At 32.2% G+C, this 15505-nt stretch overlaps 3 protein-coding genes across 4 annotated transcripts in view; all 3 read left to right on the plus strand.

The window, feature by feature from the left end:
- Positions 1 to 8535, plus strand: part of LOC552020 (neuromodulin) — an 89935-nt gene extending 81400 nt beyond the window's left edge. The window contains exon 4 of the mRNA XM_006561089.3: positions 3644 to 8535. Coding sequence (XP_006561152.1) covers positions 3644 to 3796 — 153 coding nt within the window. The 3' untranslated portion in view covers positions 3797 to 8535. The remainder of the gene's footprint in view (positions 1 to 3643) is intronic.
- A 210-nt stretch (positions 8536 to 8745) lies between these two features.
- Positions 8746 to 10046, plus strand: LOC408711 (zinc finger matrin-type protein 5). Of its 2 annotated transcripts, XM_392247.7 has the most exons (4): positions 8746 to 9013; positions 9161 to 9298; positions 9376 to 9618; positions 9906 to 10046. In XM_392247.7, the coding sequence occupies exons 1-3, from the start codon at positions 8887 to 8889 to the stop codon at positions 9612 to 9614; spliced, it is 504 nt and encodes a 167-aa protein (XP_392247.2). In that variant the 5' UTR covers positions 8746 to 8886; the 3' UTR covers positions 9615 to 9618; positions 9906 to 10046. The 2 variants fall into 2 exon arrangements, with proteins under 2 accessions (XP_392247.2, XP_016766221.2); XM_016910732.2 differs by lacking the exon at positions 9906 to 10046 and having other exon boundaries at positions 9376 to 9859.
- Positions 10047 to 10071: 25 nt separating this feature from the next.
- Positions 10072 to 15505, plus strand: part of LOC410895 (pleckstrin homology-like domain family B member 1) — a 66264-nt gene continuing 60830 nt past the window's right edge. The window contains exon 1 of the mRNA XM_026439020.1: positions 10072 to 10340. The gene's annotated coding sequence lies outside the window, so the exon portion shown is untranslated. The remainder of the gene's footprint in view (positions 10341 to 15505) is intronic.

Here is a 15505-nt window from a genome sequence, read left to right on the forward strand (position 1 = left end):
ATTTCTACAAATATTCATTAAAAGTAGAAGCTACAAAAGATGATGTAAAAATATAATATTATTGGAAATACAATTCTAAATTGAGAATTCGATCGATGCCACATAAATCATTCTTCAGAATATTTTCATCCCCATTCTCATCCCTCACCTGACCAATTGTTTGTTGTTTAGATTCTCGTAGAAAGAGTTCTTCGTATCTTCTCGATGAATCTTTCAAACTCGTTTGCAACGAATTAATCCATTTTAATTTTCTCGAAAGCCAAACGGGCGTAGATTTCAGAGAATCAAAATAGTTCCACAGACCATAGATCGTCGGTGGCAGCAAACTTATTACCTGGAAGAGTTTAAACTTCCAATTAATTGGTAATCAAAGGATCGTGGCAAGTAAGACAGCCAAGAACGAAGTTTCGTGTCGGCCCGCCCGATCATTCCCCGATGGAAAATTATTAAGCTCTAACCGATATTGTTCCTAGGGATGGGTGTGTGCACGAATCGAATAATTAATCTCGATTGATGTCTCGAAAAATGGAAATTTTTCTTAATAAGTTGATTCACATTTTCAATGAATTATTATTTAGAAATTATTGAAATCACATCTTTGCAATTAATTTTTAATAACCCTTTTTTTTTTTTTTAGATTAAAAATCGAAGAATTGTTCTCAAGTTCTCTAATTTTTCTTAAATATTTATGGTGGATCTAATTAATTTATATAAGAATAATATGATATAATTAATAAAAGTGTAAATAAATATTTTCATTATTTATGATTATACAGGAAGGAGAAAATCTGTGAGATAAAATTACATTATTTTAAGAGATACACGAAAGAGATAAGTAGTAAAACCATACCAATGCTGAGGCAGCGGCTCCTCTCTACGTTTAATAATATAGGATAAGTCAGATTAGTAATCGCAGAATTTCCTCACACAAAACTCTACATAATTTCTCTAATATAATTTTAGTACTATTCGTATTTTGAATACTTATTCTACATGAATTTAAAGATTTTAATATTTTATATGATACTATTAAAAACAAAAGACCATCCCATCAAGCTGTAACTGCAAACAGAAGAAAAAAACTTTCATTTCAAGATTAATTCTCTTAAACAACTTCCTAGAAGAAATGAAATTTTAATAACAAAACGAAAAAAAAAAAAAAAGGAATATTCTATACACCATAGATAGTTACTTCTCGTGGAAAATTAATGAAATCCAGCTAATTGAACGAAGCCATCTTTTCACAAGCGAGAGTATCGATCCAATGCATTCAAAAAAAAAAAGAAAAAAGAAAAAAAAAGAGCGGTGCTTAATTGACTGTAATCGATACATACACGGATGTTGAAACATCCGTTTTCTCCTCCGATGATGAAGGTATCGGCGACGATCGAATGTCCGCGCGATTAATTAAACAGGACTAATTGGAAGTTGCACTTCACGAGCACAGCCTCGAGGAATCGTTCGGCCGTTGAACAAAGTTGCCGGGAGAATTCAAGATCTAGGGACGCGAAGTGCGATCTTAAGTAACTGCTGTTGCCAGTTAAAAGCTTGAAATCTTGAAGGGAAGCCTTTAAAACTTTAAAACCAGCTTTTCAGCTTCTCGCTCGCCGTTGCGCAACGAGATCATCGTTCTTTCCTGCTTTGTTTGCCACACGTATCGTGCCTTGTATTCAGAAAGTTACCGGAAGCAGAGATATATTAAGTAGATTGTCCCGAGTTTTTGTAATATTGTAATTTATCATGGTGAAAAGTTTTATCAAAACATCTGATATAATTATATATGCATAATGCACGTGTATAGATCGATATATATCTGATTCTTGTGACATGATTTTAAACGTATAAAGTTATTATATTTTTGGAAATTAACACTAAAAGTATCTATGAATCTATTGTTGATTAATATAATTTATGAAATAGTATCTTTTATGTGATATTCCATTCCTCAAGATCAAATCTTTCGATTAATTTTAAAAATATCCAACGAATCTTTTGATAATCTTCCACCTACGAATATCGATCTAAACACCGTCCATATATTCAATCGCAAAATGGCCAGTCATAAATCTCTCTTCTTCCTCGTGTCAAAATCATCCTTCACCCCTTTCAAATCTCACACCCACAATTTCATCGCGCGAATTCCCTTCTAAAACCCTTCTAAATGAAACGAATTAAAAGAAAAATCTCGGCCATTTCGTTCGTAATTAACTCTCTTATCAGTGACGATTCCTCCTCTCTTCTTTTTCCCTTTGACATCAAACAGTCTTATACGATTCAACCGGTTGACGAATAATACTCGAACACGAAGGTCCCAACATAATGCTCCGTTTCCACATGCAAGTCATTGGTCAAATACAAAGAGTATTCGTCTCACGCGAATATTGGATTATCTCGCGTGAGGGATGAGGGATGGACGGATGGTTTAATAGGGGATCGAAGAAAGGAAGGTAGGATCGAAATGCAAATACGTAATTTCGCGCGTAATTGCAATCTACATGTTTATAAACCTCTTTTGCATGTGATGTGCCTGCTTTTTATTCTATCCCCCGGCCGTTTCGAGGCTCCGTTCCAACCCTTGTTACCCGGTTTCTCGCATCGTGACGTCAGCGGGCTCACTCGGCTTCGTGATAATTAAGCCTAAATTTAAACCGAAGCGACATATAATAATTGCGAGGGCGTAATCGGGCGAAAAAAGAAAAAAAAAAAAATAAGCAAAGGAGGAGGAAGCGAACGACTTGATTTCGTAAGTCGAATATTTGGATAAAGCAAAGAACTAAGATTAATTCGTATTAATTTTAGGTTAATTCAAAGCGTATATTTTTTGGTAATAAATTTTATTGGCGGTTGTGTATTATTCTTTTGAATTGAATTATGGGACAGTTCTTTTAGGGAGAATTGCAATTTTCCAGTTTAAATTTCTATATAAAGGATAAAATATTGAAAAAGAAATAAATATTTCCTCTATAACTTTGAAGAAGTTAGAAACTGTGTTTAAAAAAGCGAATTTTCAAGTAAGGATATTTCGTGCACTTTAAAACGGTAAAAGAGATGCCAAGTATACCGTGAAATGTTTATTAAATATACGTGAAATTTTGAAGCTTAAAAAGGGACGATAAAATGATATCTCTTACGATGTAACGTTGAATTTCGCGTTAGTTTGTTTAACATCTCACCCATAAATAAACTCATAAAAATTGTTAAATTTAGTTGGCTAAAAAATCCGAGAATATATTCCCCAAAACAAAAAAGAATGTACTCGTAAAATACTTGTTTGTTCGTATAATTATTTTGTACCTCAATTCTATTACTTAAATGCTATTCCTTTTTTGTTTTAGATAAAATGAAAAGCTAATTTTACAAAAAGTTTCAATTTAAAACTAATACACTGTATATCTCACAAATACGTTCAATCGATCGAGAAAATATTCACGAAGATCACGAAGATCAATCGATTATTAGAGAAGATTATTGAAAATATATACTCATCGTTGCAAATATTTGCAACAACAGCGTTTTAACACGTTTGTGAAGCAAACCTTTGACGCCATTAACAAACATCGAGCGAGCGAAATATTGTCTCAATAAACTCGCTCCTATTTGCAATAACAAATCTACACGTCGACGTTGCAATCTATTGTTTCAGGCGAAGGACGCCATGAACGAGCTCGAGGGTATCGATCTCACGGATCCCGATCTGCACAAGGCGGCGACGAAAATCCAAGCGAGCTTCCGGGGTCACAAGGTCCGCCAGGAGGTGTTAGGGAATCCGGCGCAGACCGAGCAGACCAAGAAATAAGAAGGATGAGATTTGGAGATTGCTGATTTTTTTTTTTTCGAAATCGAATCGTCGATAGTATGCCCGATCATGAAATCAAAAAAGAAGAAGAAAAAGAAAAAAAAAAAGAAAAAAGAATAAAAAAGAGAGACGACAAAAAAAAGAGAGAGAGTGAGAGAGAACGAAAAAAAAACAACACACACACGCAAAACACACACAAAAGAGGAAAGTAAATCGAACGATAGAAACAATATAGCAGGGAATCGGGCCTCGGGTCTTTGCTTTTCCATTTTCCTCGTCGAGTCCGCTTCGAGTACGAATCGCATGCGAATCCTTTCGTTGATCCCTCGAAATTTTACGCCATTTTTTATCTTTCTCGTCGCGATTTATTTGAATATCGAGCTTACAAATTCGCGTAAACTTTCGAATAATATAACGATAATCATCATGGAACAATTCTCGATCCAATATCCGTATACTCGCGTATTCTTCGTCCTATTTCGAAACTAATAGTATTAAAGAAAGATATGGATAGTATCTATTCTGAAAAAAAAAAAAATGAAACTTCGAATTTATATCTTGATATAATTCATATTACGGTACCAATTCACGTTGAAGTGGCACAGTATATTTTAGATTAGTGATATGCTTGTACAATAACGTTTTTAAGATCGTATATATTGCGCGCATCATCATCGTGCGAGCGTCGTTTTCAATCACTATCCTGTATATCGACGTTCTCGAATAGAAGCGTTTCATTCGAAATATCGTATATGGAACGAATCTTCTTGATATTTCGCGAAAAATAAATTGGAAAATTTAACGAGACATATAACAAGATTACACTTAGTCGCTCGCCATAAAACTCAACGAATCATTGAGATGTTATGTTGAATCGAATCGCGGTCAAGTATGAATTCGAAAAAATGGTATTGCTCGAAGAAGGTTGTCTCGATACTTTTCATCCAAAGGGAAGGAAAACGAGCCAGACGAATTAATTGGGTACGAAAGATCTTTCATGAATTCGTAAAAAAGAAACGCGCGTTTCCTCGAGCAAGAAAGTTTTAATCAGCCTCTAAATGAACGAACGATCGATAAATCCTCTCGTTCGTCGTTAATTACGAGAAATTATCGCGGTGGTTGACAATGCTCACCAATTGATTGTTCGTGAGCGTCGATATATCGAAGTTGAAGATTTCGATGGAACGAAAATATCACGGATGTGCCGCTGCGTTTCGCTCCTCCCTTGTATAATTTTAACCGTCGTCGAGACTCGACGATTCGGTATCGAATGGATTTCGCGCGAAGATTCGCGAACGAGAAAAAATTACAAGCATCGAATAATTAAAATTTCGAACGGATAGTTCTCGGTATGGAGAAGACAGAGTGTGCAGGAATGTAATTGTCAATGAAGAATTCGAAGAAATGATAGCAGTTGCAATGTTTGATAATCATTTTGAAAGTCGATCGTATTTCTTTCCTTTTCGGAGTAATATCGTTTAACATCGATAAGTTCGCGATTGAATTCGTCGTTTTTATTGTAATATCGCTTAATGTAAGTCCAATTCAAATAACAATAACGATAATGCGTGCACGATACGATTGCAAAATCAATGGAGGATCAATTTGATAAAAAAAAAAAAAAAAAGAAGGAAATTATATTAAACCGGCAAGACGGCGCATGTCTGAGGCAAACAACATGTTTAATCGATAAACGTGTCGTCGAAGTTATATCGTTTTAACTTTTAAGAATTATTCCATCCCGTCATATTGATACTTCGAGTTATTTTTCGACGACTGGAAGCATATATTTTTTACGCGTTAGATCGCACCGTAACGACACACGATTATGGATACATATGTAAAATGTAAGACGCGCATTTATACACACGTATATGCTTTCACAACCCCGTAGACGCAAAATATTCGACATAAAAAGAACGGCTTTCGAACGGCCCGGTCGAACTGCCATGTAACGGGTGCGCGTTTCGTTTATCGTTATCTATTTTTATCCAGTCCATCTTCCTTCGATTTTGTTCCCGTCGAATTTACCGGTGGAAGAAATACGCGTTGTTTTTAGCAGGCCTAAAAACGTTACCGCTGCTTTTTACGATCGTTAAGAACACTCGCTCTTCTCCTTTATTTCGCCCCCTCTTTCGCGCTGTTCTCTTCCTGAGGAGGAACTTCCTGATTCTTTTTTATCCTGGAATGGATTGACTGATCGATCGTTGAAAAAGGGCACAAAGAAATTAAAGTTTGGATGTATTTGGTGATAATTTATTCGATGAAAGTTATTTTTTTTATTCCTTCGATGGAGGAAAGGGAGATACATGTATTGTAATTAGACGCACCATTCGAAATAATTAAAAGGCTATGTGTTTAAACTGTTTGTTACCTGATATATTTTATAAATTCCCTTGAAATAAGGCATAAGTATCGAAATATCGAAGAAATGCTACGTTTCCCCCTATATTTAATATTAATGTTCGATTTATTTTTATCAAACGATTAGAAATTTTTAAACTATTTTGAACAGAACACCTGATTAATTAGCTACAAAATAAACTTATAGCGTTATAATATTATTATTGTATATTATACATCGTTTCGTCTTAGGAAAGCACAACATTCGCTGTGTCAAAAAATTCGTAAAATATTTAATTATCGTGGAAAATTTTTACTTTAGAATAATTCTATTCAGATATTATATATATCGTATTATTTAAATTATACAAATTTGACTAGCTAATTTCTTTGTTTCATATCGAATATCCAAGAATGAAATGAAGAAAATTCTTTTGCAAAACTATATAGATTTCTTTAAATATAATATACTCTTGATATTAAATGTGCAAAAAATGTGTTATAGTTTTATCAGTCTCATTAACGACCTAATTGTTGATATTAATTGCTGTTTATTTCTTCTGTAAATAATTTCAATGTGCATCACCGATTCCTGTTATGCATTGTCACGTACAGCAATGTTTCTATCGGACATTACAAATTATTGCAAAAAATGATTGTATGTACTTTCTACTCGTATGAAAGACAATTATTATGTGCACATACATGATATATCTTTGGAAATATATCACACAAATTTTTGCACTTGTTTCTGATAACTCTTATATTGAAAATATCTTTGTGAAAAATTTATCAAAAAGTTGTTATAATAAACAAATTCTGAAAGCAATTTCGAATTAAAGTTAAAAGCGGTTCAGAAGAGCTTGATTCTGTACAGTATTCTCATACTAAAATACATCATTATGAAGAAAATTTGAATATTATGCAATATATCATACAATTATTATATCAGTAAAATGATATATATGATTTATGTTGAGAAGTGAATCTCTTAAATTTCTCTTTATTACAAATAAATTTCATCCATCATATATTTTTCAATTAAAATAATATGAAATCAATTTATAAATAGTAGATATTAAAGAACTTTTGCACTTGTCATTGTGCATATAAAAGATATTTTTCAATTTCTTACAATTTCATACATTTTCACTTATCTGTCAATCTGACAAATAATGAAGAAAGAAAGTATTGCTTGAATCACGCTTTTCCAATTTTTCGCGTGTAATTAAACGTTTCTAAACATCATTCTCATGCTCAGTTCCAATTTTCTTGCATTTTCACGTTACCTCATAAGATCGTTTGTAGAAAGCTATTAAAAATATTGCTATCGTTGAAAATGTCTATGAAACTCGACATATAATAAATGAATCGAACATCCAAATATGATTTATTTCTAATCGTGAACAACCAAAGAGAAAAAATATTTGATAATGATTGAAAGCCGATTCACACTGCGACACGTCGAGTCTCGGCAATACACGCTAAAAAACATCTATATAGAGAAGGATTTAATATATTGAATCTATTTATAATATATATATTCCTGTTATAATAATATTTGTATGCTACGATAAGAGGCTCCTATATGAATATTATTATAATTCACATTCTATACATATACATATATTAATACTATTAATTATATTATATTTATATTATATATTATATGTGTATAATAATATTAATATATTGTCAAATATATAAATATTTATGATCAATCAACGACATGATACGACAATTGCATTTTAATATTGCCGCCTAGTGGGGATCGGCTTTATATTTTCGCAAAAGAATTATTTTTCTTTTGCATAAGAACTTATTTTTTAATATTTCAATAAATATCACGAATACTTTTATAAATCGAAAATGAATAGTGCAAAATTGAAATCGGGCATTCTACAATGTTGTGTATTCAAATAAAAAAATTATATATTTCCAAGGCAATTATCCTTGGAAACAAATACTTACTTGGAAAAAGTAAATGACGGATAATTTTATTTGCTCTAAGCAAAATTGTTGTGTAAAAGGATTCGTACTATCGAAGAACCGATTTAAAATATTTAAATATTTTGAAGCTTTTGTAGTTGCTGAAAGTGTCTATCGATGCGTATGGTTAGCGATTACGAGGTTAAGAGTTAATGGCGAAGATTGTTGTAATAAATTATAGGCATTTTCTTCGGTATGTGACGTTACCACACAAATATAGATTAGTAACGCACAAAATGTTACAGTAAATTGTATTCTAAGGATGTAACAAATAATTGTAACGTTTAAACGAGCAGTAACCGTATATGTAACCTGTTTGTTTAAAATAAATACCCATTAAGTGTACAAATAACAATTCCGACCTATACTGTGAAGAATTAATAGAAATACACCTCTAATTAAAATAATTACTTTGGACTAATTTTTTTATTCTTTGTTAATTAATATATATCCATGCCATATATATATAATATTTATAATAAATAAGCTATAAATAAATTATACATGCAAAATGCAATTAAATATATAATAAATTTTTTTTTAAATATAAAATTTAAAAAAGACGTTCTTTTGATTACTTTCATAATACATGGTAGATGTCACTCCAGTCGCCATAAAGTGAATCATCAGTTAATATTTGTTTCGTGCCACGTCTCTAATTATTAAATTATTTTACACTGTGCTTTTATAATATTTGAAATTTTGTGCTACATTGGAAAAAATATCTTTTATTCGAACTTTTTGAAGTTTAATTTATAATGGGTAGAAGATATTATTGTGAATATTGTGATAGATCGTTTAAGGATGATCCGGAAGCCAGAAAAAAACATCTTTCAAGTTTGCAACATGCGAAAAATCGTGCAGATCATTATAATATGTTCAAAGGTAATCATATTCATTAATTTTTTATTGATAAAGTATTTTGAAGATATATTATATTTTGAAGATTTGATGAAATGTATATATATCGATCGTAACCTCAAAATCACTTGTTTTAATATTACTATTACAAATTTTATTTATTTTTTATAGATCCAGAAATTATTTTAAGGGAAGAATCTACAAAAATACCATGTAAATGGTATTTAACTAATGGTGAATGTGCATTTGGCCTTGGTTGCAGATATTCCCATTATACTCCTCCTATGATATGGGAACTTCAACATCTTGGTACTATTCATGATAATTCAAGATAAATCTAAAAAGAATATTGCATGATATTTTTATATAATTCTTTTTTTTTACAGTTGCTATGAAAAATCAATCAAAGTTGAATATAAATCTCGAAAATGGCTGGCCAAATCCTGACGATATAATTAAAGAATATTTTGAGAATAATACGAGCACAAGCACTACAGATGATTTTACGTATCCTAATTGGCACAGACCATCGGAGCTACATAATTATTCTATGCTATCACCATCGTTATGGCCTATTACGCCTGAAAGTTTAGCAAATACTACAAGATTCGAAGAATGGGGTTGAAAATGTAAGGAATATAACGTTCCTTGTTAAATTAAATGAAAATACATATATTTAAGACTCATCCAAAAGAGTAAATAACATATGATATATAAACAATTTAAATATATAGTTTTTCAAAAAACTGAATATTTTGTTAATAAATGAACATATAAAATTGGGAAATGTGTTCACTTTCTTAAATAGGAAATATTATTGTTAATATTATATTTGTAATAATATTATTTATTTAATAATTAAAATAAAAATTAGGAAGAAAATATAGTTTTTTCGTATTTTTTTTTGATTAAGCAGATGCACCATCTTACGAGGCAAGAATGAATCAGACTCGGTACTGTTCGGTATTTGTCGGTAACTTTCGTGACTACCATCTGTCCTCCATCATCCCCTCCACCAATCACCGATCAGAAAGGCGAGCACACAATGAACTCCGGTACACCGTCACACAGTAGCGAAGCACCCGTTGCCACGATAGTTTGGCGTTTCAACGTCGTGTTCGGCGCGCCGCCGTGTCGTTTCAATTTAAAATCGAATTTAGTGCATGTTTGCGAGTCGAGAACTGTGTTACGATTATGAGATTGACTCGATTGCGTGACTCGTGTGAATTTTCGTTGGTGTGCCAATCAGAAAGTGTTTGAAACTTCTCAGTGCCTCGGCACGGCGGGACGCCGGCCTTCGATCAGCCGACTGGATTTTCGATCGCCACTTCGGATCATCTCAATTGCACCGGTGAGTCTACATGAATATATATTTCTTTTTTCAATATGCATGTTAAATCGTCAATTAAATCTCGTTATTTCTCGATATTTCATGAAAGATATAATAGAATTAAGTTTAAACGAAACACGTGATTCGATAGAGAGCGAAAACGTTCACAGCTATAAGAAAAGATTGTGGTGATTTCTTGCGACCATAAATAGAGATAAAGATAGTATGAGGAAAGTATTCAGGTATACAAAAAACATTACCTAGAAAGAATTTTCGAACATCTGTGCCTGCGGAAAATATTTAGATTCGCGAAAGTGTAAAATTGTAAACAGAGACTAACACAGATTTGACAAGATGATGCGTCATTCAAATACAAATAATATACATATAATTCCACGATTATTGTTTCTCTTCGTATTTTCGCTTGGTTACAGAATTTAAAGATAAAACGAAGAATTTAAATACAATAGATTTCGATTAGTTTGCGTAACCGGAACGATTTTATTGTCGTTAACAATATATCATCTTCTTCGGATGAAATTGATTGTGATTTTTCTTTTTTTTTTTTTTTTCTTTTTTCATATCATAAGATTATTATTCACTTTTTGTTGTGAAAACGTATGAGCTTTAAATCATATAACCGTATGCATAAAAAAATCGTTTGCTTCGCATAAAAGAAAGCTTTGAATTAATTCTCCAACATGAATCGTGTGAATTTATGTATATGATATTTGCGTTTTATTATATATTGATAACTAAAAAAGTTATTTAACCAGTAACTTATATTTATGAATTGCTACGTAATTATTGATTATTTTTATAATTATAGTTGTAACTTTGAATTACGACATTATTACAGTTCATCAGATGGCAGCCAAATTAAAAGAGTCGCCATTATAGTAATTGGTTTAAGAGATAATATTTATTTCACGATCATCGTATCGATACCACGTTTTCTCATTTAAACGGTTCGATATTCATGCGTTATTATAGCAAAGGAAATCGGTTCTTACGTATGATGATGATACCCTTTGATAATGTATGCATTATCACGCGTATGATAATATATCGATATTGAATATCAAATTGATTCAACCTAAATATTATTCTTGTTAATATAGATATAAAATAATTTATATTACTCTACGATATTATTACAGAAAAGAAAACATAGTAGCTTTCCTCGCATTCGATAAATATCAAATATTTAATATTCCAATGATTAAATAATAATAATCGAAAAGATAAACGTAATAATTGGACGTAACGCATGAACTTGAACGATACCGAGAAAATGATTCAAACGTAGTGGATTCACATACATTACATCACTGATATCGTTTCCGCCATAACGTCCACCAAGTCTCGTTGTTGCAAAAAGGTTAAATGTAGTGTGACGACCGGGTGGCAACGACCTGCCCGCCATAGACGAGAGAGTGGAGCTACGTGTAGTCGCGTCACGATTCTTACCGGAGGTCGTGACCTTGTCGATATGGGGAATAATGGTGCGTTTGCTTGCAGGAGGGCAGGATCTTCCCTGAGTGAGTCAGTTTCCCGATCGATTTCACGCGTGCATCAGCGTCCATTGTCGCGTTCCGTGCGTACCACACAATGGACTTGTCTATTTTGGAGCAGCTGCGCGGCCCTCTTTCGAACAATGCGGCCCAGAGAGAAAGAGAGAGAGAGAGAGAGAGCAGCCTGTATACGCCGAACCGGCCGTTTTTCGATCTTACTTTTCGTAGAATCACGATTTCGTACTGGGCGTTCTATTGCGATCGATATCTCTTAGAACGATTTGCATTTAATGATCTTACTAAGAAAGGTATAAGCTAAGATGAAATTTTTTATTTCAGGAAATTTTATGCGAATATTAGAACTGTGTTCATAAAAGGCTTAGAAATGCATGGACGGTGTACGTTGTGTCGTTAATTCGTCGCGAGAGTTAGATGAAGTAATATATAGTATATATAATCAAATACAATGAAATAAATTTGTATACAATTTTTGAAGAATGGTATATAAAATCTGGAGATATCGAATAATCATTGTTCGGATTCAGTTCGAAGTTTAAAAAGTTTACCAAATATTTGAAACATTGAACGCGGGTTAATTCCATCGGAACGAAGATTTAATCTCGTAAGAAGAATCGTCGGAACGAAACGATCTTAAATCGAAGTTAATTTCTCGCGTGACGTCTACCGTAGAACTAATTCCCCTTTCGACACACGTAGTTACAGTGTATCTAATCGACGACTAATCTTCACAAGGACAATACATCCGATTCTAAACGATCGATAACTTCGTATAGAGAAGATCGTCTCGATCTGCCTGTAGATTTAATACGACGCAGAAGCATTTCGTTCGTCTGCACAACACGAGAGCACGATCTGTAAAAACGAGCCACCCAGCAATTTAACGTCATTTATTTCTATTGCCTTTATGTGGGCCTATTATGTCACGCGATTTCTCCCCGCCCTTTTATCGCGTGGCAACTTCAGTCACAATTCGCGCGTATACCACCGCCTTTCGTAAGAGATCAATTGCGAGGTAATTTTTTTTCAAATTGCCAAACATTCGAGAATCGATGAACAGAGTCGTTTTGCACTCCTTGCAATCGCGATTGTAGATACGCGTTGCATTGTTTCGATCCATTGAATGATCGATACGCGTGATTGATAAACAACGGCATTCATAGAATTATTTTTTTCCACAACTTCTGCTCGGGGCAGAAGAATTTTTCGATCAGTATTCATAGATATTCGACGCGATACGGAATGAAATTCCATTTTTATCGGAACGCGAAATTTTAGTTCGCGCTTGATCGACCTATTTGAAAACAGTGACGCACCGTGTGCAGATCTCGTTCAATCTAAATAAAATAATGACGTCACGTGAAAGAATTCGCGTTATGAACAAAAACAAATATATCAGTTTCTGAGGATTGTTCTTTGGAAATCAGATAATCTTCTGTCGATGGAATCTGTTCGTACGAAACTTGTATAGGAATTTGGAAATTGTGCCTAATTTTTCTAGGATTTCTTCTTTGGCACTTGTGGCATGCATTTGTCAAATATTAGACATCATTTGAAAATATTTCAATAGCATAGGCGAGGCAACGAATGGAACAATGTATTGTTTAAAAATACATATATAGATTGCATTATTTCTTGTCGTAAAAATAGTTGACAATAATTCTGGTATGATAGTTCGTAATAGTTAAAATATGAACACACATTTGGAACAATAAGACTGTGGGATAATTTTTAGGATTGTAAGGTTTTATATTTTTTTTTATAATTTTTCCATCACATGACTGGCATGATTGAAATGTAGAATCCCAATTTGGAAATTAGATTCAGTTTATTTTTCTTTTTCTAATTTATTTTTAATCGGTGTTATATTGAAAATTCTCTTGAAGATTCATTGCGATGAGATTTTTAAATCGTTGCTATTCTGTTGTTATTATTGTTATGTAATACATTATTGCGCAAATCACGTAATAAGATACAGTTTCTTTTAATGCCATTTTATGGTATTTTATATCATCAGATTTTCAAATTTTTTTTGCATTTTAAAATTCATTACATGAAAGATATATAAAAATTTATTGTAGAGATAAATCGTGGAAAAATAATACGTAGGGAGAAAAAAAAATAAAATACAAGCATAATAAAAGTAATTGGAAAAAAAGCTGTAGTTCTCAGTTTTTATTAAAACGAATTTTTATTAAAAGCAAGTGTTCAGCAAGTGTATATACTTTACAACTTGGACATTTCAATCACGCTCAAGCGCATGTTCCTACATAACTAAACAGAGTCTTTTAAAATTAACTAACAACAAAAGATACTTCGGTAAATTAAATCACGTTTTATAAAAAAAAAATTCTATTTTTGTTTTATTTTATTTTATTTTTTTTTTTAAATTTAAAATTACACGGATTCTTAATATATCAAAGATTTTTCTCTCTCTCTCAGATTATTGTTCCAAGAACAATATCATATCTTTGTCAATAAAAAAAAAAAAATTATCATTGCAATTAGAATTGAAAAATCTAATAATTTTATTTATTTATTTATTTTTTTTTTTTCATGAATTTATTTTCGAATCTTTGAATGAACGAAAAAGCGAAAGTATAATAAATGAAAAGCGTGTATAGATAGTATAGATAGAGTGAAAAAGTGAAATTACATTCATCCATGATGACATTCCAAAAATTCTAACCGGTTCTTGAAGTCGTCTGGGAAAGATATGCGCCACGCGTGTTCCGGAAGAGCTAATAGAATCCGCAGACGGTTCTCCATTCTTTTTTCCGCGTTTAAACGAACAAGCGTGGAATTTCGCAGCTTCCGTCGCGCAACTTGCGAGAAATCTACGCCACGGTTCGAACAAATTGAGTTTATTGTTTTCGCGAAGCCACAATTTTAAAAGATCCAAGTTAGATGAACGAGTTAAAGCGTGGAATCGTTTATTATCGCGCGAATTTTTTTTTCACGCGTTGAGATATTTAAAAATTTATCTAAGAAAGCATTCGATTCAAAAATATTATTCTTGCATTGTTTAATAATTTGATCGAAGAATCAAATATGCAATGTATTACTTCATACGAGTAAATTTAAATTGTTTTCATAATTATTGAATTGTTCAGTTTGTTAAATTTGCAAGTTAAGTTGTATAAATTATCCTCTCACTACTGTTCTATTATAGGCTAGATTAATTAGAAGAGATTTATATCTTTTAGTAACTGTAAGAGAGATGTTTTGACCTAGTTCACTCGGCGTTTAGTTAGATTATGAGAAATGAACCTGCGCCACTTTCATAACCAGTGATCGTTCAATTTGTCGTTCATCGATTCACAAATTTTCTTTTTTTTTTTCAATTAATTCGCGTGGGAATTTCGGAATCTACAAATTAATATTTTATCATTTTCTTTCGAGATTTTCAATAATTATGAAGTAATACATATTGCATATTTGATTCGATATAATTCTTCGATCAAATTATTAAACAATGCAGGAACAATATTTCTGAATCGAATGCTTCCTTGGATAAATTTTTCGAAAGATGAAATTGCACACCAATTTCGCGATAAACTGGTCGTTAAATTGGAATTTCTCAAATTTCTTAAAAATTCGAAATTACATGAATTTCGTAACAAGCGTCCACAATCATCCTTCTGGATAACAAAA

The sequence above is a fragment of the Apis mellifera genome, linkage group LG2, assembly GCF_003254395.2.
Source record: "Apis mellifera strain DH4 linkage group LG2, Amel_HAv3.1, whole genome shotgun sequence".
Taxonomy (NCBI): domain Eukaryota; kingdom Metazoa; phylum Arthropoda; class Insecta; order Hymenoptera; family Apidae; genus Apis; species Apis mellifera.